This window comes from Pongo pygmaeus, chromosome 22 (genome assembly GCF_028885625.2).
Source record: "Pongo pygmaeus isolate AG05252 chromosome 22, NHGRI_mPonPyg2-v2.0_pri, whole genome shotgun sequence".
NCBI lineage: Eukaryota > Metazoa > Chordata > Mammalia > Primates > Hominidae > Pongo > Pongo pygmaeus.
In genome coordinates, this window is record NC_072395.2 from 46,288,521 (window position 1) to 46,314,699 (window position 26,179).

Genomic DNA, 26,179 nt, shown 5'->3' on the forward strand with positions numbered 1-26,179 from the left:
AAAACCCAATCCTGATTCCAGTTTTTCTTGAAAATGCAGACAGTCGGGCAGCAAGGCCCCTTCCAGATCACACCTCCTGGTCTACTGCCAGCCCCTCTCTCAGACCTGCCCAGCCCTGTCTTCTCAAACATTTGTTTTTCATTTTCTTCTGATTTTAATAGCAATCCATGTTCTTTATAGAAAATCTGGACAATCTAGAAAAGTAGAAAAAATAACCTGTTGTTCTATACTCTAAGAATAATCACTATTCTCATTATTTTATTTTACTTTTATCTTATTTATTTATTTATTTGAGACAGAGTCTTACTCTGTTGCCCAGGCTGGACTGCAGTAGCATGATCTCAGCTCACTGAAACCTCCGCTGCCTGGGTTCAAGTGATTCTCCTGCCTCAGCCTTCCAAGTAGCTGGGATTACAGGCGCCCGCCACCATGCCTGGCTAATTTTTTTGTATTTTTAGTAGAGATGTGGTTTCATCATGTTAGCTAGGCTGGTTTTGAACTCCTGACCTGAAGTGATCTGCCCGCCTCAGCCTCCCAAAGTGCTGGGATTACAGGTGTGAGCCACTGCACCCGGCCATTATTCTCATTTTAGACTTTTTTTCTAAATTCGTTCTCTTGTTTGAAAATGTGTGTGTGTGTGTGTCTGTGTGTGTGTAAACCAAACCAGACTGGGGTCACACTTCTGGGGTCTATTTCCTTTTTTTATTTTAATTTGATGTAGTTAAATGTGAGCATTTCTTCATGTAATTATTTCTGTGTGGACATTGTATGTTTCATTATGTGACATATCACATGTGCTGTATTTAACTTTTCCCCACTCATGGGTGTAGACAGTTGGCAGCTTGTGCCTGCCTAAGTCATATCATCGTACATGAATCATATCTGGTTATTTTCTTACACTTCTAGAAGAGAGGTTGCTGGGTCAAAGGGGATGGACTTACTTAACGTTTTTGTGAGTGACCTCACAAAGGCTGGGCATAGCTCTTGAGTCCCAGGGACAGGCTGAGCCCCGGCAGTGGCAGGGGTGTTGGGGAGCAGGCCCCGCACTGCATTTGAAGAAGAGCCGTGCATGTTGCTCTTGGAGGAGGAGGAGCGGGGCGGTTAGAGGGTCTTTAGGTATTTGTCTACCTTGAAAAAGAAATCACTCACCTCTTCCAGAGCACACCCCTCACCCCCGACCTGAGAGGGGAGGCTCGTGGTTTGCGATCCCTCTCCCCATCAGGGTCTGTCACCCTGGGGCTGGGTAGTAGGTATCTATGGCGGGTGTCTTCATGGAAGCCCTGGCCACGCATCTTGAAGTGGCTTTCATCTTGTCCCTTGCAACTTAAACGGAAGATGCATCTTGGAGAGGGTCGGAGGTACAGTTAGAAGCATGTGTGGTATGTGAAAGCCGGTGGCCGTGGGGATACAGAGGGGTCTCCAGTCTCGTCTCCTGTCTCCCATGGCTTTGCTTTCTGGGCCATAGTTGCTGTTGTGGGGGACACTGTCCACTGCCCCTACTCAGGCTCCCAGCAGCCACCGTCTTGGCCTTTCTGAAGTCTGTCACCTAAGGCAAAGAGGTCAGAGCTGGGGACTAGAGTCCCACGTGGGAGTGTGGCATTGGGACTCTGGGAAAGCCACTGTCATTCACAAGGATGTGTGACCATGTATTTGGCAAGGTTTTCATATGGGTGAGACAAATCCTCTTTAAATGGGCAGCTATGGCTGGAAAGAAACTCCGCACCAGCAGGAAGCAGGAGTGGAGTTTGTATTAACACAGTTCCATTCCCAAAACATAGGCTACAGAGAGTGAGTTTGAAGTATTAAAATCAGTTATGGGATGGAATGGGAGAAAATATTTGCAAATCATATATCTGACAAGGGACTTGTATCCAGAATAGATAACGAACTCTTACAATTCAACAATTAAAAGACAACCCAATTAAAAACCACAGCTGGGCACAGGGGATCACGCCTGTAATCCCAGCACTTTGGGAGGCCAAGGCAAGAGGATTACTTGAGTCTAGGAGTTCAAGACCAGCCTGGGCAACAAGGAGAGACCCCAGCTCTACAAAGAAATTAAAAATAAAAATAACATTAGCAGCTGAGCACAGTGGCTCAAGCTTGTAATTTCAGCACTTTGGGAGGCCGAGGTGGGCAGATCACATGAGGCCAGGAGTTTGAGACCAGCCTGATCAACATGGTAAAACCCCGTTTCTACTAAAAATATAAAAATTAACCAGGCATGATGGTGCATGCCTGTAATCCCAGCACATTGGGAGGCCAAGACAGGTGGATCACTGGAGGTCAGGAGTTCGAGACCTGCCTGGCCAACATGGTGACACCCTGGCTCTACTAAAAATACAAAAATTAGCTGGGTGTGGTGGTTCACACCTGTAGTTCCAGCTACTTGGGAGGCTGAGGCACAAGAATCACTTGAACCCAGGAGGTGGAGGTTGCTGTGAGCCGAGATTGCGCTACTGCACTCCAGCCTGGGTGACAGAGCAAAACTTCATCTCAAAAAAAGGGGGGGGGGAGGAACCATATGGTATATATAAATTGTATCTCAATAAACCTGTGTTTTGAACAAAAGCTCTGGGGAAACTATTACACATGAAACAGAGAGAATTCTGTGAATTGAAATCCTTTTTTCCTTCCCAGCACCGACAGTAAATGGTTCATGGCCGACATCATGTCCATAGGGGTGAATTGTACACAGATCACAACAACAGAGTGTGACTTCACTGCCGCCACTTCCTCAGCAGGCTTCCCAATGGATTTCAATGTCACTCTACGCCTTCGAGCTGAGCTGGGAGCACTCCATTCTGCCTGGGTGACAATGCCTTGGTTTCAACACTATCGGAATGGTAAGAGAACTTGGGTGTAGAACTTCCTTTACACTTTCCAGGTTTTCTTCACTTGCAGTATCGACTCCACACAGCTCTGTCCTGCATCTCACCCTAAATGACCAGCAGACAAATGGGTAGGACGGTCAAACCCACACTCTGACCTTGGAGGCTGATGCTAAGGGAGTGTGATTTGCTAAACCAGGGGTTGGCCAACTACAGCCTGCAGGCCAAATCTGGCCCACCACTTGTTTTTGTAAATAAAGTTTTATTGGAACACACAGTTACATCCATCTTTTATTGTGTCTATGGCTGCTTTCACACTAAAATGGTAGAGTAGTTGCAATAGCAACTGTTGAGCCTGCAAAGTCTAAATTTACTGCGGCTCTTTACTGAAAAAGTTTGCCAACCTCATGCTAGAAGGGATGCTAGCATATCTCTCTGATCACCCTCACTTCTTCTGGTGCAACTTCGTTTATGTTGCAGAATAGGCACCTTGAATGGTGCCTAGCATGTAGTAGGTATTCAGTAAATATTTGTTGAATGACTGAGTGAACAAATGTGTCCCCAGATATTGGAAGGAGACAGAAGAACCCTCAGATTCCAGTTCCTACATTTGTTCCTCCAGTAATTCATTTGTCACATAGTCAGCCATGCCAGATGTTTCTTCCGTGTCTGGTTTATGCACACACAGCGCATGAAACTTACGTGGATCTTGATTTAGACAAATTAATGTAGAAGACAATTGAGGAAATGTGATCACCATCTAGATATTTGATATATAATGAACAACTTTATTGTTGACTTATTTTCAGTGTTATAATGGTGTTTTGGTTATGATTTTTAAAGGGGGAGGTGGTCTGGTTAAGATGTTAAAGTTTATGTTATGTGTATTTTACCACAATAAAAAATTGGGGGAATAAAAAGAGTTCCTGCCGGGCGCAGTGGCTCACGCCTGTAATCCCAGCACTTTGGGAGGCCGAGGCAGGCAGATCACTTGAGGTCAGGAGTTCGAGACCAGCCTGGCCAACATGGTGAAACCCCATCTCTACTAAAAATACAAAAATTAGCTGGATGTGGTGGTGCATACCTGTAATCCCAGCTACTCGGGAGGCTGAGGCAGGAGAATCGCTTGAACCCGGGAGGCGGAGGTTGCAGTGAGCCAAGATCACATCACTGCACTCCAGCCTGGGCGACAGAGCAAGACCCTGTCTCAAAAAAAAAATAAAAAATAAAAATAAAGTGTTCCTATATTTCAGAGGTACATATTAACATATTTGCAGATGAAATGATGTGATGGCTGAGATTTGTTCAAAGAAATCAAATAGGCTGGGCACGGTGGCTCACACCTGTAATCCCAGCAGTTTGGGAGGCCAAAGTGGCAGGTGGATCACCTGAGATCTGGAGTTTGAGACCAGCCTGGCCAACATGGTGAGGCCCCATCTCTACTAAACATACAAAGAATTAGCCGGGCGTGGTGGCAGGCGCCTGTAATCCCAGCTACTTGGGAGGCTGAGGCAGGAGAATCACTTGAACTAGGGAGGCAGAGGTTGTGGTGAGCTGAGACTGCACCATTGCACTCCAGCCTGGGCAACAAGAGTGAAACTCCATCTCAAAAAAAAAAAAAAAAAAGCAAAATAATCCAAAGAACAGGAGGGACAAGGACAAAGCTTCCAGGCATAGAAGAAACAAAATTGGCCATAAGTTGACAGTTGATTCAGTTGGGTAATGAGTACATGAGTGTTTGTTAATGATCTTCTCTCTACATTTTTTTTTTTTTTTTTAAGACGGAGTCTGTCTCTGTTGCCCAGGCTAGAGTGCAGTGGCGCAATCTTGGCTCACCGCAAGCTCCGCCTCCCGGGTTCACACCATTCTCCTGCCTCAGCCTCCCAAGTAGCTGGGACTACAGGCGCCCGCCACCACACCCGGCTAATTTTGTATTTTTAGTAGAGACGGGGTTTCACCATGTTAGCCAGGATGGTCTTGATCTCCTGACCTCATGATCTGCCCGCCTCGGCCTCCCAAAGTGCTGGGATTACAGGCGTGAGCCACCACGCCCGGCCGATCTTCTCTCCACTTTCTATGTGTTTGAAATTTTCTGTAATAAAAAGTTTGTTGTTGTTTTTTGTTTTTGTTTTTGTTTTGAGATGGAGTCTTGCACTGTCGCCCAGGCTGGAGTGCAGTGGCGCAATCTCGGCTCACTGCAAGCTCTGCCTCCCGGGTTCAAGTGATTCTCCCTCCTCAGCCTCCCAAGTAGCTGGGACTACAGGCGCACGCCACCATGCCTGTCTAATTTTTTGTATTTTTAGTAGAGATGGGATTTCACTATGTTGTCCAGGCTGGCCTCTAACTCCTGACCTCGTGATCCACCCATCTCAGCCTCCCAAAGTGCTGGGATTACAGGCGTGAGAGCCACTGTGCCCAGCCAATAAAAAGTTTTTTAGAGAGGGTCATGCCTGTAATCTTAGCCCATTGGGAGGCTGAGGTGGGAGGATCGCTTGAGCTCAGGAGTTCAAGATGAGCCTGGGGAACATAGCAAGATCCCATCTCTATTTTTTTTGTTTTGTTTTGTTTTGTTTTAAATCAGTGGTTTGTGCTAGGTGCTGTGAGGGACAGAAACAGAGAAGACAGGGCAGTCCTGCTGGCTCCTCATCTGCTGTGGACAAGCCATTTGTCCTTGGGTGCCAAACCACCCTCCATTTGAGCTATAAAGTGTCAAATAAGTGGGAATTAGGAGTATGCAAAGAAGTAATGATGGCTGGGCGCAGTGGCTCACCCCTGCAATCCCAGCACTTTGGGAAGCTGAGGCACGCAGATCATCTGTGGTCAGGAGTTCGAGACCAGTCTGGCCAACATGGTGAAACCCCATCTCTACTAAAAATACAAAAGTTAGCAGGGTATGATGGCACACGACTGTAATCCCAGCTACTTGGAAGACTGAGGCAGGAGAATCTCTTGAACCTGGGAGGTGGAGGTTGCAGTGAGCCAAGATCACACCATTGCACTCCAGCCTGGGTGACAGAGCGAGGCTCTGTCATTTAAAAAAAAAAAAAAAAAAAGGAATGATACTTACCACCACTGCCCAGGGATCAAGAGAAGGTACCAGAAGCAGGATGTATCGTGAAAGTGGGTCCGGCGCCAGCCAGCTGCCACTCCCGGCCGGAGTCAAACACCCATGTTTCTGTTAGTTACTGGCTGGGTTGCTGTTCTCTGCCCTCGTGCTTGAAAAGCTTGACACAGTGGTGGTCTCACGTCACACCTGCCACTTTCACCTCTGCTGGTGGCATTAGAATCAGTAATGGATATGAAGGTGGTTTACCAAGTGGAGGAGTGAGATGGTGGTTGGAGGGGGCGGGCTTTAGCATCACCCCCTCCTGGGTTCATATCCCAACTCTGCGATTTATTGGCTGTGTTACTTTGGGCAAGTAGTGTCACTTCCTGTCTTCCGTTTCCTCATCCAAGAAATGGGGATAACCTTATTTGGTTTTTTGTTTTGTTTTGTTTTGTTTTTTGAGACAGCCTCACTCTGCCCAGGCTGGAGTGCAGTGGAGTGATCTCAGCTCACTGCAGCCTCCGTCTCCAGGTTTAAGTGATTCTCGTGCCTCAGCCTCCCCAGTAGCTAGGATTACTGGCATGGGCCACCACACCCCAGTTAATTTTGGTTTTGTTTTTGTGAGATGGAGTTTCATTCCTGTCACCCAGGCTGGAGTGCAGTGGCCCGATCTCGGCTCACTGCAACCTCCGCCTCTCAGGTTCAAGCGATTCTCCTGCCTCAGCCTCCTGAGTAGCTGGGATTACCGGCATGCACCACCATGCCCAGCTAATTTTTGTATTTTTAGTAGAAACGGCATTTCCCCATGTTGGCCAGGCTGGTCTTGAACTCCTGACCTCAAGTGATCCGCCCACCTCAGCCTCCCAAAGTGCTGGGATTACAGGTATGAGTCACCATGCCCAGCCCGGGATACCCTTATTTGGCAGTGACACTGATCGTGAGAGGCTTCGTGGAAAGGCCATTTACCTGGAGGCTCCACACATTGTCGTCCAGTGTTCCCTGGATCCAGCCTTCCTCCAGTGCTGTGAGAGGAGGCAGATTGTTCTCCCCTCTAGATGAGGTTTACTGGGTTCATGTCAGATTCCAGACCGGGACTCTCTTCAGAAGGGCAGGTCTGAGCCCTGTGCTTTCAGCCGTGCAGTGGCCAGCTGTGGCTGGTGTCCACACTCCCACGTGCTAATGGAGATGCCCAAAGAATGTGTCCTACAGCCAGGCCCTGCAGGTGCTTCTGCAACACGCTTCTGCAACACGCTTCTGCACGCTCTGCTCACTTAGCTGGGACAAGGGAAGCTGGAGAAAGTGTGTGCTGGCGTCCCTGGGCAGGCTGAGTGGAAGAGCATTTTGTCACTAGCAGTCAATCCACGAACATCACTGTGGCTGGTGGTGGGCCAGGCCTGACCCCACTTCTGCCACTGGGAGTTGTCTGGACTTACCACCTCCACCAGAACAAATGAGGGGGCACAACTACAAACTCAGCAGTTCTTTTGCACAGAGAGAAGCTTGGCCAGATCATACACCTAACCCTCACCAACCTGGAGTGCCCAGGGGAGAGAATCCAGCCCCGCTGTTGTGAACACACAGTGACAGGATTGTCTCCTTGTGTAAAATGTGCAGACATTGGTCTCTTAGAACTTTGAGGACCCAACCTGTACTTTGATCTGAGTTTCTCTAGTGAATTATACAGTGTGCATGCTTACTTAATAAATGCTTGATAACCCCTCATTGATAGCACATCATGAGTCACAGTCCTAGCCTGACCTGTGAATTAATGTGAAAGGCCTGAACAAATAGACTTACATGGCAACACTTCTCAGTTATTGTGTTTAAATATAGTATGGGCGTGGTGGCTCACGCCTGTAATCCCAGCACTTTGGGAGCCCAAGGCAGGCGGATCACCTGAGGTCAGGAGTTTGAAACCAGCCTGGCCAACATAGTGAAACCCTGTTTCTACTAAAAATACAAAGATTAGCCGGGTGTGGTGGCGTGTGCCTGTAATCCCAGCAACATGAGAGGCTGAGGCAGAAGAATCGCTTGAACCTGGAAGGCGGAGGTTGCAGTGAGCCGAGATCGCACCACTGCACTCCAGCCTGGGTGATATGTGCAAGATTCCATCTCAAAAATGAATAAATAAATAAAATAGGCCAGGCGCGGTGGCTCACGCCTGTAATCTCAGCACTTTGGGAGGCCGAGGTGGGCAGATCATGAGGTCAGGAGTTCGAGAACAGCCTGGCCAACATGATGATACCCTGTTTCTACTAAAAATATAAAAATTAGCCGGGCATGGTGGCACACGCCTGTAATCCCAGCTACTTGAGAGGCTGATGCAAGAGAATTGCTTGAGCCCGGGAGGCGGAGGTTGCAGTGAGCCGAGATCGTACAACTGCACTCTAGTCTGGGCGACAGAGCAAAACTCCATCTCGAAAAAATAATAATAAATAAATAAATAGATAAAAATGTGTGTGTATATATCTACACCCACTATATATATATATATATATATATATATATATATATATATAGCATTATATAATACATTGTATTGTATCTATAATACATATGTGTATGTGTGTGGTTTTCTCTTTGTAATTCTTTTTCAGTGACTGTCGGGCCTCCAAAAAACATTGAGGTGACCCCAGCAGAAGGCTCCCTCATCATCAGGTTCTCCTCTCCCTTTGACATCGCTGATACCTCCACGGCCTTTTTTTGTTATTATGTCCATTACTGGGAAAAAGGAGGAATCCAACAGGCAAGAGCATGTTTCTTTTTTGTTTGGATTTTCTTTTGTTTGCAGTTTCTGGCTTAGCAAAAGAAAGAAACCTTTAACATGGGCAAGAACAGGGTGTCCCCATGTCCCCATGTCCCCATAGAGGCTGAGCCCTGAGCCTGTTTTCATTGTCCTCTTCAAGACCTGTTTTTCCACTCGGTTTGCTGAGACCTCCCTCCACCAGGCTGATCTGAAGGGCCAGCCATCTTTTGATGTCACTCTGTGTCCCTTGTGTGGGGTTGAGACTTTGCTGGTGCCCTGCTTACAATGGCCTTTGCCACGCTCTGTAGTTTGGAGGAGGTTTTAGTGGGCCTGGTTCTCCATAAGGAATCCACAACTACAGCCTGCAAGGCTTAACTGTATAAATGTTTGAACAGTTTGTGAAAAGGGCTTATGCGAAATCGGGGGGAAACAGAGGGAGAAAGAGCTTTCCAGAGAGCAGTACCAGCAGGCATGAGAAGGCGTGGCACACGTGGAGAACTGCAGGTGCTTAGATTGGTCAGAAACGCAATCCGCAAGGGGCTGTGGCAGGTGATCACGTTGACAGAGGTGCATGACATCAGAGGGGCCTGGTCAGCCTCGGGGAGTATAGGAAAAAACATGATTGTCTTGAAGCATCTCCAGTGCCGAAATTATCCTAGCTGCATTTAAGGAGGTTCTGATATCTATGTGAACTGCATGATTTCCTAAATTCAACATTATTATGGTTTTTGATAATAAGAGCTTACATTTATTGAGAGCTTCCTTTGTGTTTGGCTCTGAGCCAGAATTTCAGATACTTCATCTCATTTCATCTTTTTTTTTTTTTTTTTTTTTGAGCTAGAGTTTCGCTTTTGGTGCCCAGCTAGTTTTTGTATTTTTAGTAGAGACAGGGTTTTCACCACATTGGTCAGGCTGGTCTCGAACTCCTGACCTCAGGTGATCTGCCCACCTTGGCCACCCAAAGTGCTGGGATTACAGGCGTGAGCCACCGTGCCCGGCCCATTTCATCTTTATACTAATCCGTTTGCAGAGAGAATCCAAGTCGTGAAGTGACTTGCCTCAGGTCAGCAGCGAATCACTGGCGAAGCAGAGCAGAGACGCCTAGCTTCAGAGCCCTGCTCTTGACCACCACCTTTTTCTGCCACACGCTTTGTATCTGTGCTTCTCCTTCATTTTTTTTTTTTTTTTATTATTGTTCTTTTTTTGAGACAGTCTCACTGTCGCCCAGGCTAGAGTACTGTGGTATGATCTTGGCTCACTGCAACCTCTACCTCCCCGGCTCAAGCAATCCACCCACTTCAGCCACCCGAGTAGCTGGAACTACAGGCCTGTGCCAACCACACCTGGCTAATATTTTTAAATTTTTTTATAGAGATGGAGTTTTGCCATGTTGCCCAGGCTGGTCTCGAACTCCGGGTCTCAAGCGATCTGCCCACCTCAGTCTCCAAAAGTGCTGAGGTTACAGGCATGAGTCCATTCCCAGCCTCCTCTTCATTTCATTTTGGGGAATATGAAACTGGGAAGGGTGAGACTCACTGAAAAACAGACTTAGCATCTAGGAAATAGGGAAAAATCATTTCTCCAAATCAGAGCTCAAGATCTGGGTCGATTAGAATAGGGGGAGCCTGGCAGAATCCAGAAGGGAGAGACTCTGCCTCTTCCAAGTCTGTCCTCACCAACCGGATACAGTGCCGGAAATGCAAGAGATGGGATGGGCGCTCTGGCCACGTTTTTCTCCACCCTTTGGTTGGTTTCTTCACTCGAGGGCACCGTGTTGCCATGCTCCCTCCCCAAGGGCCCGCTCATACTTTTGTTTTTTTTAGGATGGAGTCCATCCACTTCTCTGCACTGAGTCGGCCCCCAGAGGGCGAGTTGCCACTTGTATCCTAGAGCTAGGCACGGCTGCCCAGCACTGGAGGACTCAGCTCCAGGACCCTGGGGCCAGCCTTGTTGAGCAGCGTGCCCTAATGAAGAGCACACAGAACAGGCTTCCACTGCCTGGAACCCACTTAGCACTATGTCACTTAGCCTCTCTGGGCTGCAGCTTCCTCGTGTATAAAATGAAACAACTGAGCTATAAGCTGGAACCTCTGAAGAGGAGCAGCCGTGAGGGCCCCCAAGTCCCTCTCCTCCATTTGACCAGAGCATCTGTACTTGGCTTCCATGATCAAAAGGTTCAAGGATGAAAATGACTCTGAAAGCCACCAGTGTGATCTTTGTTCCAGCTGTGAGTCTGTGTGTTGGGGTCCCCAAGACCCACCCTAGATCGCTCAAAGGACTCCCAGGACTCAGCACAGTTTCTTTTGTTTTGTTTTGTTTTGTTGTAAGACAGAATTTCACTCTGTCGCCCAGGGTGGAGTGCAGTGCCACAATCTTGGCTCACAGGTTCAAGAGATCCTCCTGTCTCAGCCTCCACATCTGTGCCTGGCCCACACTCTGATTTTTTACAGCAAAAGGATGCAAAGCAAAATCAGCAAAGGGAAGAGGCGCATGGAGGAAAGTCTGCAGGTGTCCAGGGGTAGGCTTCCAGGAGCCCTCCCTGAGCTGAGTCACACAGGATATACTTCATTCCTCCACCAGCAAGCTGTGACTGCACATGTGAACTGTTGTCTGCCAGGGAGGCTTATGAGAGACCCAGCGCCCAGGGCTTTTTCCGGGGGCTAGCCACATACGCACCCTCTGTCTAGCATATGCCAAAATTCCGACTCCCAGAAGGAAAGCAGATGCTCCTCATAAAGAAAACACATTGTGCAAACAGTGTAGGGACAGTAAGCCACCTTACCAGTTTGGGAATGGGAGGGATAAACTTGAAATCCAAATTCCCAGGCCGGGCACGGTGGCTCACGCCTGTAATCCCAGCACTTTGGGAGGCCGAGGCAGGCGGATCACTTGAGGTCAGGGGTTCGAGACAGACCTGGCTAGCATGGTGAAAACCCATCTCTACTAAAAAATACAAAAATTAGCCAGGCGTGGTGGTGGGCACTTGTGATCCCAATTACTCAGGAGGCTGAGGCAGGAGAATTGCTTGAATCTGGGAGGCAGAGGTTGCAGTGAGTCGAGATCACACCACTGCACTCCAGCCTGGGCAACGGAGCAAGACTCCGTCTCAAAAAAAAAAAACACACACACACACACACACACAAATTCCCAGATGTCAGCTAAGGGTTGACCTTGAAATCAGGCCCTTCAAAGGGCATTAGTGTTAGGCCTGTTACGTTAGCTCTTCTGCAGTCTGTGTGATTCTGAATTTTAGGAATTCCAATTGAATGCTGAAATAAACCCAAAGGGAGTTTTTGTCCTTAGAATCGTGTCTTCCTCTGCCCTGGCAGTCCAACACCATTAAACAGAAGAAAAGAAAATGTAAAACCATCAAGTAATACTACTATTCATAGATCATACAATTATTTTTATATTTTTATTTTTTAATTTTTCAGAGACAATTTCACTCTGTCACCCAGGCTGGAGTGCAGTGGTGCAGTCATAGCTCACTGTAGCCTCCAATTCCCAGGCTCAAGCCATCCTCCCACTTTGGCCTCCCGAGTAGCTGGGACTATAGGCATGCACCACCATGATGAGCTTATTTTTTTTATTATTATTTTCTGTAGAGACGGAGGGAGGGGGGTCTCACTATGTTACCCAAGCTCAAACTCCTGGGCTCAAGTGATCCTCCCACCTCAGCCTCCCAAAATGCTGGAATTACAGGCATGAGCCACCATGCCTGGCCTATTTTTGTATTTTAAAAAATAACATGTTCTGTATTTGAATAATCTGCCTTTTTTCAGTTAACAATTTAGCAGCCTTGTCTTCCCATGTTTTCAAGCATATGTTATACCACCATTTCATGTGGCTGCAGTGGATTATATTGTATCTCAAAATTAGGAAACAGTTCTTTGCAAGAAACCCTGTACTGCCATAATAGGGTATCACTGTTTTCCACTTTGGTATGGGACGATGACAGCCTCACCAGGACAACAGGAGCCATTGCCTGGAAGACCAGGTGGGGAGGCAGCAAGGCCTGCTCGAGGCAGCAGAGGGATGCGCAGAGGAGACACAGAACCTTCCTAGAGTCTAGGGTCCAGTTGTCTCCTGATGACATAAATCCCTAAGGTCATTTTAGCTGAAACTATAGGAGGCTCAAGCACATTTCGGTCAAACTAGAAGCAGGTTGGGAATGAAAGGAACATTATTTCCCAGAATAATTTTTTCTCTGTTGACTAACTTGAGGTATCTAGATTAACCATGAGATACAAAATGTTGGCCGGGCACGGTGGCTCACGCCTGTAATCCCAGCACTTTGGGAGGCCGAGGCAGGTGGATTACCTGAGATCAGGAGCTCGAGACCAGCCTGGGCAACATGGTGAAACCCTGTCTCTACTAAAAATACAAAAATGAGCCGGACATGATGGTGGATGTGTATAATCCCAGCTACTCAGGAGTTGGAGGCAGGAGAATTGCTTGAACCTGGGAGGCGGAGGTTGCAGTGAGCTGAGGTCGCACCATTGCGATCCAGCCTGGCGACAGAGCGAAACTCCATCTCAAAAAAAAGAGAAAGAAATACAAAATGTTTGTTTTGAGATGGAGTCTTGCTCTTCATCCAGGCTGGCGCAATCTCGGCTCACTGCACCCTCTGCCTCCTGGTCCAAGTGATTCTCCTCCCTCAGCCTCCCATGTAGCTGGGATTACAGGTGTGCATCACCACATCCAGCTAATTTTTGTACTTTTAGTAGAGACTGGGTTTTGCAGTGTTGGCCAGGCTGGTCTCTAACTCCTGACCTCAGGTGATCCACCCACCTTGGCCTCCCAAAGTGGTGGTATTACAGGCTTGAGCCACCCCATCCAGCCCAAAATGTTAATTTTAAAGGAGAAAAAGGTTATCCTAGAAATTGGGATTTACTGAAGTCTAGTTACTACAATGGGCACTCTGAGACCTCACAGCCAGAAACACAGTTCTAAAGCTATCAGCCTCTTTGGCCACACAACACACCAATTTTCACACATAAAATGTGTCCACTGCCAGCCAGTGACCCGCTAAAAATGGCATCTTGTTCTCCTTTGGTTGTCGTGTTCACAGTGAATTTGAGGAAACATCAGAAAAGATGTAGGCAGCTTGGCCATGTTCATTTACATGTGTGCTTGTGGTGTTTTTAAAACAGGTCAAAGGCCCTTTCAGAAGCAACTCCATTTCACTGGATAACTTAAAACCCTTCAGAGTGTACTGTTTACAAGTCCAGGCACAACTGCTTTGGAACAAAAGTAACATCTTTAGAGTCGGGCATTTAAGCAACATATCTTGCTACGAAACAATGGCAGACGGTAAAATATACCTTCTTATGTCCTTTCTGAACTGGGAAAAGAATACTCCTCCAACAGTGAAATCGGGGAATGCTTATGAGGTCATGGGTGGTGGGAGTCGGGAGACCCAGTGAGAAGAGAGTGTTGAACTGCAGGAATAATGAGCTTGTGCTGAGATCTGCGGTAGTGGAGGCTGCCAGACAGCTACCGCTTGCTTTATTTCATTACAGGATTGACTTTAGCTATTAATGTAAGCATACCAGGTGAGGGTGGGGGTAGGGGGACTTGCCCATTTTACTAGGACAGGAATGCTCTTCAAGCAGCATGGATGAAACATTAACTGATGTTTGTGTTGTGCGTAGAAAGATCATTCTGTTCACTTTTGTGTCCTCTTTTTAGCCTCCACTGAGCTTCAGCAAGTCATCCTGATCTCCGTGGGAACATTTTCGTTGCTGTTGGTGCTGGCAGGAGCCTGTTTCTTCCTGGTCCTGAAATACAGAGGCCTGATTAAATACTGGTTTCACACTCCACCAAGCATCCCGTTACAGATAGAAGAGGTACATGTGCACACATCTCTTTTTTTTCTTTTTTTTTGAGACAGGGTCTTGCTCTGTTGACCAGGCTGGAGTGTGGTGGTACAATCTCTGCTCACTGCAGCCTCCATCTCCCAGGTTCAAGCGATTCTCCTGCCTCAGCCTCCCGAGTAGCTGGTATTACAAGTGTTCACCACCATGGCCTGCTAATTTTTGTATTTTTGGTAGAAACGGGGTTTTGCTATGTTGGCCAGACTGGTCTCAAACTCCTGACCTCAAGTGATCCACCCACCTCAGCCTCCCAAAGTGCTGGGATTACAGGCGTGAGCCACTGCGCCCGTCCACGCAGACATCTTAATGGTGACACATCAGGGCCCCACTGCCCCTGGCAACCCCTAAGAGTGCAGCTGTGGGCAAAGCTGTGGACACAGAGATTTGGGTTAAAAATGGTATGGGGTTGTTTGTACACCCATGTTCATATTGACATGATTCACAACAGCCAAAAGGCGGAAGCACTTCGGTGTTGAAGGATTAATAGATAAATCAGTGGATGGTCTTTCCATACAATGGAATATCATTCAGCCTTAGAAAGGAAGGGGATTGTGACACATCCTACCACACGGATGGACCTTGAGGACATTATGCTGAGTGGAGTAGGGCAGTCACAAAAGGCTACTGTCTGCTTCCACTTAAATGAGGTCCCCAGAGTCATCAAATCCATAAAGACAGGAAGTAGAATGGCGGTTGCGGTGGAGGAGGGAGGGAAGTGGGAAGTTCGTGTTGAATGGGGCCAGAGTTTCATTTCTGGGGCTGTACGGAGTTCTGGAGATGGATGGTCGTCATGATTGCACAATGTGAATGTGCTTGGCACTACCAAACTGTACACCTAAAAAGAGTTATGATGGTACGTTTTATGTTATGTGTATTTTACCACAATTTAGTTTTTTTTTTCAATGGCATGGGGTTGGCTAAAAAGGTGGCCTGGCCTGGCCTGGAGATTGGCTGCAGTAGGCCCCTCTCCGAGGCAGCAGGTCTCCTCTGCTGTCTGGAGAATGCGCCAGGGAAGCAGCCTGGCTGGAGGACGTGAAGGTGGTGGAGACGGTGATCAGGAGCTTGAGCTTTGGGGCTCACAGGGTGCTTAGGAGGGCCCTAAGGCAGAGTCAACACCCAGAGCTGTGAGTGCCAGGCCCTGTGCACCCATTGCCCAGTAGGTATTGCTAATATTTGAAAGGACTTGAGAAAGAACAGTAGCATGGGTCTTGTGGAAAGTCTTATTTTCCTGCATAACCCCAGCCCCTTGAGGCTTTGTGAGGCCATTGGGCCTTCTGAGGACACGGTCAGGACATTTTGGGGATCAGAGGTGAGCTGAGAGAAGAACATTTAAAAAGCATTTGCAGCCGGCCACAGTGACCCACACATGTAACCCCAGCACTTGGGGAGGCCAGGATGGGCAGATCACCTGAGGTCAGGAGTTTGAGACCAGCCTGGCCAACATGGTGAAACCCTATCTATCTCTACTAAAAATACAAAAATTAGCCGGGCGTGGTGGTGGGCGCCTGTAATCCCAGCTACATGAGAGGCTGAGGCAGAAGAATTGCTTGAACCCAGGAGGTGGAAGTTACAGTGAGCCAAGATCGCACCATAGCACTTTAGCTTGGGTGGCAGAGCAAGACTCCATCTCAAAAAAAATAAATAAAAAGCATTTGCCTCTGGAGGCTTCACATTATTCTTGGGTAAACCCAGAGTAAAGGTGTTGGAAACAGAATGTTACTCGGTTACATATGGGATGAACAGATGTTAGATAAGGTCCAAGTCTGCAGACACATAGCAGCACTTTCAGAAAGAACCCTAGTCACTTGTTCCTTCATCTGCCATGATGTATCGTAGCTACACAGGCAGTATACAGATTCCCTACTAGAACCTCCCTGGTTAATACTGTCACAAAATCACAGCTCCTAACAGGTCTCAGAATCTTACTTGCAGTAATAATCTCTCTCTCTCTGCTGGTAGAACTACCAGCTGAGCCCCAGTACATGAATATACTATGAGTCATTCCTCGGAGACATGAACAGAAAACACAGGCCTGTCAGTTCTCTTTTCTAGGAAAGCATAAAGAACATCCGCCAAAGGTCTCTGAGTTACATGGGAACAGTGAATCATGTTTCACTTATAATTCTGGGGTTTCACAAGGGTACATGTTTTGGTTTTGTTCCTCTTTCAGTCAGTCAGCTACAAGCTCATTGTCTTTCAGTATCTTTCAGCATTTCCAAGAGCTAGACACTAGATTCTTGGTAACTTGGTGAATCTATGGCTAAGCCTAAAGCCTGCGGGAGCAAAAGGGAAATTAATCTCTGGGAAACACCCCTTTATATGTTAAGGCCTAAGGCCCTCCCTCCCAGATTCTCTGCTTGCTGTGCGCTGTGCACCGTGCGCTGGTGCGAGGGGAGGGGTGGAGGAGTGCCTGAGACCGATGCTTGTGAACTTGCCTTCTTTTTCCCAATCACAGCTGAACAAGAGCCCCCAGTCCCACCTTCACTGAAAGGTTACAATTTTAGAGACGTTTTAAGATTAATAACCCACAGGCCTACACTGAGGGTTGCAAGGAAGAACTTGCTTTTCTTCCAATCAGAAAATCAGAAGAAAAAAAACAAAAAACAAAACTTGCTTTTCCTGAGTGTTGCCCTTTTAAACTCTCAGCATATTAACGTGGTCAGCCCTGGGATGAGTATTAAAGTGATTACTGAGATGAGGGGTAAGGAGTATTCAACTATTAGAAGTTGTTGGCTGGGTGCGGTGGCTCATGCCTGTAATCCCAGCACTTTGGGAGGCTGAGGTGGGTGGATCATGAGTTGTAGAGATCGAGACCATCCTGGACAACATGGTGAAACCCTTTCTCTACTAAAAATACAAAAATTACCCAGGCATGGTGGCATGCGCCTGTAGTCCCAGCTACTCGGGAGGCTGAGGCAGGACAATCGCTTGAACCCAGGAGGCGGAGGCTGCAGTGAGCTGAGATCATGCCACTGCACTCCAGCCTGGCAACAGAACAAGACTCCGTCTCAAGAAAAAAAAAAAAAAATTAGCCAGCCCTGGTGGTGCATGCCTGCAATCCTAGCTACTTGGGAGGCTGAGGCAGGAGAATTGCTTGAACCCAGGAGGCGGAATTGCAGTGAGCCAAGATCGTGCCACTGCACTCTAGCCTGGGCGATAGAGAGACTGACTCAAAAACAACAATAAAAAATTGTTGCCGGGTGCAGTGGCTCACACCTGTAATCCCAGCACTTTGGGAGGCCGAGGCCGAGGCAGGTGGATCACCTGAGGTCGGGAGTTTGAGACAGCCTGACCAACATGGAGAAACCCCGTCTCTACTAAAAATACAAAATTAGCAGGGTGTAGTGGTGCATGCCTGTAATCCCAGCTACTTGGGAGGCTAAGGCAGAGGAATCACTTGAACCTGGGAGGCAGAGGTTGCAGTGAGATGAGATCGTGTCATTGCACTCCAGCCTGGGCAACAACGCGAAACTCCGTCTCAAAAAAAAAAAAAAAATTGTTTCATTGTTGAAAAAAAAGAAAAAGAAGTTATGTCATTGGTGGACAGAATCAACTTATATCTGAATAAAATAACAACTATACCAATTAAAACTAAAGTAGGCCAGGCGTAGTGGCTCACGCCTATAATCCCAGCACTTTGGGAGGCCGAGGTACGTGGATCATTTGCGGTCAGGAGTTTGAGACCAGCCTGGCCAACATAGTGAAACCCTGTCTCTACTAAAAATACAAAATTAGCCGGGCGAGGTGGTGGGCACCTGTAGTCCCAGCTACTTGGAGGGTTGAGGCAGGAGAATCGCTTGAACCCGGGAAGCAGAGGTTGCAGTGAGCTGAGATCACACCACTGCACTCCAGCCTAGGCGACAGAGTGAGACTCCATCTCAAAAAAAAAAAAGAATTAAAAACAAAAACTAAACTTAAAAGGTCTGGTATATTGAACTGGTAAACTAATTACAATTTTGCTTTCCAACCTCCTCCAGTATTTAAAGGACCCAACTCAGCCCATCTTAGAGGCCTTGGACAAGGACAGCTCACCAAAAGATGACGTCTGGGACTCTGTGTCCATTATCTCGTTTCCAGAAAAGGAGCAAGAAGATGTTCTCCAAACACTTTGAACCAAAGCATGGGCCTAGCCCACCGGCTCCCTGGAAGAGATCATCGAGCCATCGGAGCTGCTGGAGTTCTGTCTGGACTTTCCAGAGACCAGTATTCCCTTTTGCTGCCTCTAAAAGGCCTGTCCCTGCAGACATGAGAGACAGCAGGTCTCATGGGGGTGACAAGCTTTTTTTTTTTTTTTTTTTTCTTGAAGAATTTTCAAAATCAAACAAGTTTCCAGAATGATTCTACGGAGATATCCCAGGAAAATTAAGGCTTCTCTTAAACACTAAAAAGGCATGTAATTGCTTGTTAGCAAAATGGATATGACACATCTCTGATGCTTTTTTCATTATTGGTTGGGCTGAGCAGTCAGAAGACCTGGTCTTCTTCTTGACTTTGGCAAATGAGCCGGAGCCCCTCGGGCAGGTCACACAACCTGTGCCAGCAAGGGACACTGAGTGGCCCTTCATGTACGTCCATGGTGTGCTGGCTTAAAATGTAATTAATCTTGTAAATATACTCCTAGTAATTTAAGATTTTGTTTTTAAACTAACTGGAAATAAAAGATTGTATAGTGCATGTTTTTTAAAGTCTATGTAAAGTCTTTTCTTTATTGTAGCCTATTTTCTGCAGAGTTTCAGCTTTTTAAAATTACTCAATCTAAACTTGTTTTTTCTTAAATAACACCTGCTAGAGCTACTGAGGCCTCATGGGAACTGAGCAAACACTTCCTATGGATGTCACTTGATCTTCCAAAGGTTATAAAGAAGGCCGGGGCCTAGTGCGGTGGCCCACGCCTATAATCCCAGTACTCTGGGAGGCTGAGGTGGGTGGATCACTTGAGGCCAGGAGTTCTAGACCCGCCTGGGCAACATGGTGAAACCCTGTCTCTGAAAAATGCAAAAATTAACCAGGCATGATGACGTGCACCTGTACTCCCAGCTACTTGAGAGGCTAAAGTGGGAGGATGCTTTAGCCTGGGAGGCGGAGGTTACCATGAGCCGAAATGATGCCACTGCACTCCAGCGTGGGAGACAGCGAGACCCTATCTCAAAAAAAAAAAAAAAAAAAAAAAAAAGAGGGCTGGGCATGGTGGCTCATGCCTGTAATCCCAGCACTTTGGGAGGTCAAGATGGGAGGATCGCTTGAGGCCAGGAGTTTAAGAACAGCCTGGGCAACATAGTGAGACCTTGTTTTCACAAAAAATAAAAAATTAGCTAGTCATGGTGGTGCACACCCGTAGTCCCAGCTACTCAGGAGGCTGAGACCAGAGGATCATTTGAGCCTAGGAGTTAGGAGTTCAAGGCTGCAGTGAGCAATGATTACACCACTACATTCCAGCCTTGGCGACAGAGCAAGAGAGACCCTGTCTCAAAAATATAAAAGTTATAAGGGGGATTTGCAGAAGGCACATTAGCACTTCATTTATATGTGACAAGTCACACTGTGTTGACCAAGGCAGGGATTTGTGGGCAATAAAGAGAATTAACTGATTAATCAATAGTAGTGTTATCCACTGAGCACGCAAGTCATCTGACTGTGTCAGTATTGTTGGGCTCTGTTGTTCAAAGGATATGTATTTAAAATCCACTTACAGGCTGGGCACGGTGGCTCACACCTGTAATCCCAGCACTTTGGGAGGCCGAGGTGGGCAGATCACCTGAGGTCAGGAGTTCGAGACCAGCCTGGCCAACATGGTGAAACCCTGTCTCTACTAAAAGCACAAAAATTAGCTGAGTGTGGTGGCAGGCACCTATAATCCCAGCTACATGGGAGGCAGTTGGGGCCCTGTACTGCTGGTAAGAAAGTGGCTTTTTTTTTTTCCCTTTTGAGACAGAGTCTCGCTCTGTCGCCCAGGCTGGAGTGCAGTGGCGCGATCTCGGCTCACTGCAACCTCCACCTCCCAGGTTTAAGCAATTCTCCTGCCTCAGCCTCCCGAATAGCTGGGATTACAGACGTGCACCACTATGCCTGGCTAATTTTTGTATTTTTAGTAGAGAAGGGGTTTCACCATGTTGGCCAGGCTGGTCTCGAACTCCTGACCTCGTGATCCACCCGCCTTGGTCTCCCAAAGGGTTGAGATTACAGGCGTGAGCCACCGTGTCCGGCGAAAGTAGCTAACTCTCTAAGTATTGTGTACCGTGCTGTCTGCAGTGGCAAGAGTTAGAAAAACAAGGCCCACTCCCACCCCATGCACGCATCTGTTGTATGCATTAGGTGCACCTTAAGTAGACAAGTTTGGAGGAAGAAGTTGTAGATAGGAATTGTAAAGACTTACCTTAGACCGTTCAGGAAATCAGAGACAGAAGAGCTTCTTCTGTTGGGCATCAGGATGGTGCCCAGCGAGGAGTGGAGGATACATCTATAGCAGGAGAACAGGAAAGAGTTTGAGCCCAGCAGGACAGAGGGCAGATCAACTCTGTTAGGGTAAGGGCATCTGTGCCACCCCATTTATTTATTTATTAGAGACAGAGTCTCACCCTGTTGCCCAGGCTGGAGTGCAGTGGCACGATCTCAGTTCACTGCAACCTCCGCCTTCCGGGTTCAAGCGATTTTTGTGCCTCAGCCTCCAGAGTCGCTGGGATTACAGATGTGCGCCACCACACCCAGCTGATTTTTGTATTTTTAGTAGAGATGGGGTTTCACCCTGTTGGTCTGGCTGGTCTCAAACTCCTGACCTCAGGTGATCCGCTCACCTCAGCCTCCCAAAGTGCTGGGATTACAGGTGTGAGCCACTGTGACCAGCCTTAAATAGTATTTTTTGAAATGAAATGCCTCATTCTCCTTAGTAAAATAAATGACTAATTGATGGGATTAGTATTTACACTAGTCAAGGCCAGGCGCAGTGGCTCACACCTGTAATCCGAGCACTTTGGGAGGCTGAGGTGGGTGGATCATGAGGTCAGGAGTTTGAGACAAGTCTGGCCAACATGGCGAAAACCTGTTTCTATTAAAAATACAAAAATTAGCCGGGCGTGGTGGCTCACACCTGTAATCCCAGCTACTTGGGAGGCTGAGGCAGGAGAATCACTTGAGCCCGAGAAGCGGAGGTTGCAGTGAGCTGAGATGGCACCTCTGCACTCCAGCCTGGGCAACAGAGCAAGACTCTGTCTCAAAAAAAATAAAGTCAAGCTAAGTACATAGTCAAAATTTTTGAGTTGGAAGCATTCTTATAAATCATCCGTTGACAGGGCATAATCCATAACCTACTTGCCAAATCAGCCCATTCCCTGTTTTTGTAAAACCCGTGTGCTAAGAATAGCTTTTACATCTTGGAATAGTTAGAGAAAAAGTCAAAAGAAGAATATTTCATCACACATGAAAACTGTATGATATTCAAATTTCACTGTTCATAAATATTAGAACCCAGAAGGTAAGCTGGGCGTAGTGGTTCACACCTGTAATCCCAGCACTTTGGGAGGCCGAGGTGGGCGGATCATTTGAGGCCAGGAGTTTGAGACCAGCCTGACCAACATGGTGAAACACCGTCTCTACTAAAAATACAAAAATTAGCCGGGCATGGTGGTGCACGCCTGTAGTCCCAGCTACTCAGGAGGCTGAGCGAAGGGTATTGCTTGAACCCGGGAGGCTGAGGTTGCAGAGCCTAGATCATGCCACTGCACTCCAGCCTGGGTGACACAGTGAGACCCCATCTCAAAAAAGAAAAGAATAAAAAGAACCCAGAAGGTGAAGGAGAGGGAAGCTTCAGAGGAGCTGATCGGCATGGGGGTGAAGAGGGGAAGCCCCAGGGCAGGAGCTGGAGCCATGGTGGGGCAAAGAAAGGAGACTTTGTAGGACAGCAGCCGATGTGCTACACTGAAGAAACCAGTGCTGCCTCCCACCCAGCAATTACCTTCCTGGGGAACATCTCAGTTCCTAGCCAGGGCTTGGGTCATCTGCCTCTGAGACATTTATATCTTTTAACATCACGTCTCTGGCCAGGCGTGGTGGCTCACACCTGTAATTCTAGCACTTTGGGAGGCCGAGGTGGGCGGATTGCCTGAGCTCAGGAGTTTGAGACCAGCCTGCGCAACATGGTGAAACCCTGTCTCTACTAAAATACAAAAAAAAAAAAAGCCAGGCATGGCGACATGTGCCTCTAGTACCAGCTACTCAGGAGGCTGAGGCAGGAGAATTGCTTGAACCTGGGATGCAGAGGTTGCAGTGAGCAGAGATCGTGCCATTGCATGCCTGGTGACAGAGTGAGACTCTGTCTCAAAAATAATAAAATAGGCCAGGTGCGGGGGCTCACGCTTGTAATCACAGAACTTTGGGAGGCTGAGGCACGAGGGATCATGAGGTCAGGAGTTTGCGACCAGCCTGACCAACATGGTGAAACCCCGTCCCTACTAAAAATACAAAAATTAGCCAGGCGTGGTCATGTGTGTCCGTAATCCCAGCTACTCAGGAGGCTGAGGCAGGAGAATCACCTGAACCTGGGAGGCAGAGGTTGCAGTGAGCCGAGATCGCACCACTGCCCTCCACCTGGGCGACAGAGCAAGACTCTGTCTCAAAAAATAATAATAAAATAAAATAACGTCTCTGTCCATAGTGTTTAAATCACATAAAATGGACTTCTGGCAGGGCACGGCGGCTCACACCTGTAATCCCAGCATTTTGGGAGGCTCAGGTGAGCGGATCGCCTGAGGTCAGGAGTTCAAGACCAGTCTGGCCAACATGGCGAAACCCCGTCTCTACTAAAAATACAAAAATCGGCCCAGCGTGGTGGCAGGTGCCTGTAATCCCAGCTATTCAGGAGGCTGAGGCAGGAGAATCGGTTGAACCCACAAGGTGGAAGTTGCAGTGAGCCAAGATGGCACCACTGCACCTCAACCTGGGCAACAGAGCAAGAATCTGTCTCAAAAAAAAAAGACTTCTTGGTACATAACATGTAAAGAAGCCTGCATAGTCACTATGGCCACCATGTCTTTGAAGCGCCACAACAGAGAGAGGCTCCCTGAAAGGAAATGATACTGATTTGGGAATAGGGTATTACAAGGGGAACACATGTGCCAGAGTAAACTATGTACATACTTAGGCAGGTGAAGGAAAACAAAGGTTCTTAAAGGAAAAATGAGGATGAGATCACTGTTTTAAGATAATTATCCTTGGCTATAAGGATCAATAGCAAGGGGGATGCCATTCCAAGGTTAGACAGGCAGTTGTTGGGCAGATGTCCTCATTAAAGTGTTTTTTGTGTAAGACTGTGAAGGGCTTTTGTGCAAGGTTGAGATTTTTACAGTCTTTTGTGATCATTTTAATTAATTTATTTATTTAGAGACAGAGTCTTGCTCTGTCATCCAAGCTGGAGGGCAGTGATGCAATCACAGCTGACTGCAATCTCTGCCTCCCGGATTCAAGAAATTCTCCTGTCTCAGCCTCCTTAGTAGATGGGACTACAGGCACCCGCCACCATGCCTGGCTAATTTTTTGTATTTTTAGTAGAGATGGGATTTTGCCATGTTGCCCAGGCTGGTCTTGAACTCCTGACCTCAAGTGATCCACCTGCCTCGACCTTCTAAAGTGCTAGGATTACAGGCATGAGCCACCACACCTGGCCTTGTGATCATTTTTGTTATCAAGCAATTTTGCATGAGAATCCTTCATGGCCTTCCCCAGCTCTATTTGTCAGGGTTTTTTGTTTGTTTGTTTGAAGCACAAGTGACTCCATTTTGATTCTGACAACTTCCACACTATGCAGTCACATCTCTGAGGTGCCCAGAGCCCTTCAAAATATATTTGCTATTTACCAAATAGTCTCTATTTGAGATGAGAACATCTCCAGCTGTCCTTCTGTTTGGTGAGAAGTGAGACTCCACCCCAGCATTTTCCGGAGATGCAGTCACGCCTCCCCGCCCTTCACTGCCACTCCCAGCCTCCCTTGAGACTCAAGGACTGTCCCATGGGAATGAAGTGAAAGTGATGTCTTTCTCCTTGTTTCCAGTCTGTGGTGAGGGAAAACAGCTGGCTACGCTTGGGAGGGTATGGAAACTGGTCAGAGTGGGTACTTGGGACCTGGGGCCTCAGAGCCGCCCGTTGCTAAGGAGAGGACTCTAGTCAGGGCAACTTGCCAATGCTCTAGGAAGATGATCTAGTAATGACACCTAGACATTCCTAAAAAATGATAGCCTAAAAATTCATCCCATTGTAGAAATGCAGGCAGCACTAGCTTCTCTGGGCCCCTCAGTTATCAAAAAAAGAGGAGGGAGGCAGACCCTCAGGGTTACTTTACATCCATATACCTAGCTACAACATAAACATCAAATGATATGTGGCCAGGCGCGCTGGCTCACACCTGTAATCCCAGCACTTTGGGAGGCTGAGCAGGAGTTCGAGACCAGCCTGGCCAGCATGGAGAAACCCCATCTCTACTAAAAATACAAAAATTAGCCAGGCATGGTGGTGCACATCTGTAGTTCCAGCTACTCAGGAGGTTGAGGCATGAGAATCGCTTGAACCTGGGAGGCGGAGGTTGCAGTGAGCAAGATCGTGCCACTGCACTCCAGTGCACTGTTCGCCACTGGGCGAACAGAGAGAGAGACTGTCGCAAAAACAAAAACAACAAAAAACAAAACAAAACAAAACAAAAAGCACAACATATGAAATTAATGATTTTCCTTGAAATTAAATAGTGGTATGAGTAACAATGTATAATAACTGTAAATATTAATTCAACTCGTTTCATTTCTACATTCAGGTGAATAAAAATATCTGATCTATTCTCTGTGGGTAATAAGAGTATTTTTGTATCTGAAAAGCCTAAGAGAGGGTCAAACCCTTAAAGAGCTGGTAAGTCCGGGTAGGAGGACCCTGAGGTCCTTGGAGATGGACAGGTACAAAATTTTGCCTGGCACAAAATTCAATTAATCAATCAAACTAGTACGTTTCTTGACTATTTACTTTCTGAAATTTTGCTGTGACCCTTAGTACAACTGTGAGTACCTTCAAGTGTCCTCCAGATCCAGACGCTTCTCAAGTGGCCAGCCCCATGCTAACTACTAAAATATGTGGAGCACCAGTAATCAGGGCTGTGGGTACATTCCTGTAGGCTGTGCACCGCACAACCCCACTGGTGCTGTTGACCTAAACAGAACACAAAGGCACACAGCAACTGCTAGTAGCCCTGATACGTAAACCACTCAAGTTCCAAATGCCTAGTCACAGAAGACAAAGACTGAAGAACCATTCCAAATGTAAGAGACACTGCAGGGATATGACAACTAAATGCAATGTGTGACCATGGGCAGGATCTTGCCACAGAAAAATAGAGGTTTTTTTCTTTACTATAAAGTACATTACAGGGGTAACGTGAAAAATTTGAATAAGGCACAAAGTACTGTATCAGTGTTAATTTTCTGACTTTGGCATCGTATTGCAGTGATGTTTGGGGGGAAATATACACAGGATTCAAGGGTAAGTAAACAGGTGTCACATCTGCAACATGCTGCCAAACACTTAAAATAACAGACCAAAGTAAATGTAGTAAAATGTTAACTTCTGGGAATCTGAAGGTTATACAGGAATTTTTTTTTTTTTTTTTTTTTTTTTACAGAGTTTCGCTCTGTCGCCCAGGCTGGAGAGCAAT

The 26,179-nt window shown here is 47.2% G+C and overlaps 2 protein-coding genes across 5 annotated transcripts in view; one reads left to right on the forward strand and one right to left on the reverse strand.

Annotated features, from left to right (window-relative positions):
* IFNGR2 (interferon gamma receptor 2) overlaps window positions 1-19,184 on the forward strand; it is a 34,734-nt gene extending 15,550 nt beyond the window's left edge. Inside the window, exons 3-7 of the mRNA XM_054468718.2 lie at window positions 2,641-2,846; window positions 8,475-8,623; window positions 13,777-13,936; window positions 14,315-14,472; window positions 18,477-19,184. Coding sequence (XP_054324693.1) covers window positions 2,641-2,846; window positions 8,475-8,623; window positions 13,777-13,936; window positions 14,315-14,472; window positions 18,477-18,611 — 808 coding nt within the window. The 3' untranslated portion in view covers window positions 18,612-19,184. The remainder of the gene's footprint in view (window positions 1-2,640; window positions 2,847-8,474; window positions 8,624-13,776; window positions 13,937-14,314; window positions 14,473-18,476) is intronic.
* TMEM50B (transmembrane protein 50B) overlaps window positions 14,349-26,179 on the reverse strand; it is a 56,674-nt gene continuing 44,843 nt past the window's right edge. For 3 of the 4 annotated variants that reach the window (XM_054468719.2, XM_063659823.1, XM_063659822.1), the window contains 2 exons: window positions 20,873-20,956; window positions 18,600-18,736 (listed from right to left, as the gene is read on the reverse strand). In XM_054468719.2, the coding sequence (XP_054324694.1) occupies window positions 18,652-18,736; window positions 20,873-20,956 (169 nt within the window). In that variant the 3' untranslated portion in view covers window positions 18,600-18,651. Of the gene's footprint in view, window positions 14,404-18,599; window positions 18,737-20,872; window positions 20,957-26,179 lie in introns of those variants that run through there. The other variant, XM_063659824.1, reaches the window with a different exon arrangement.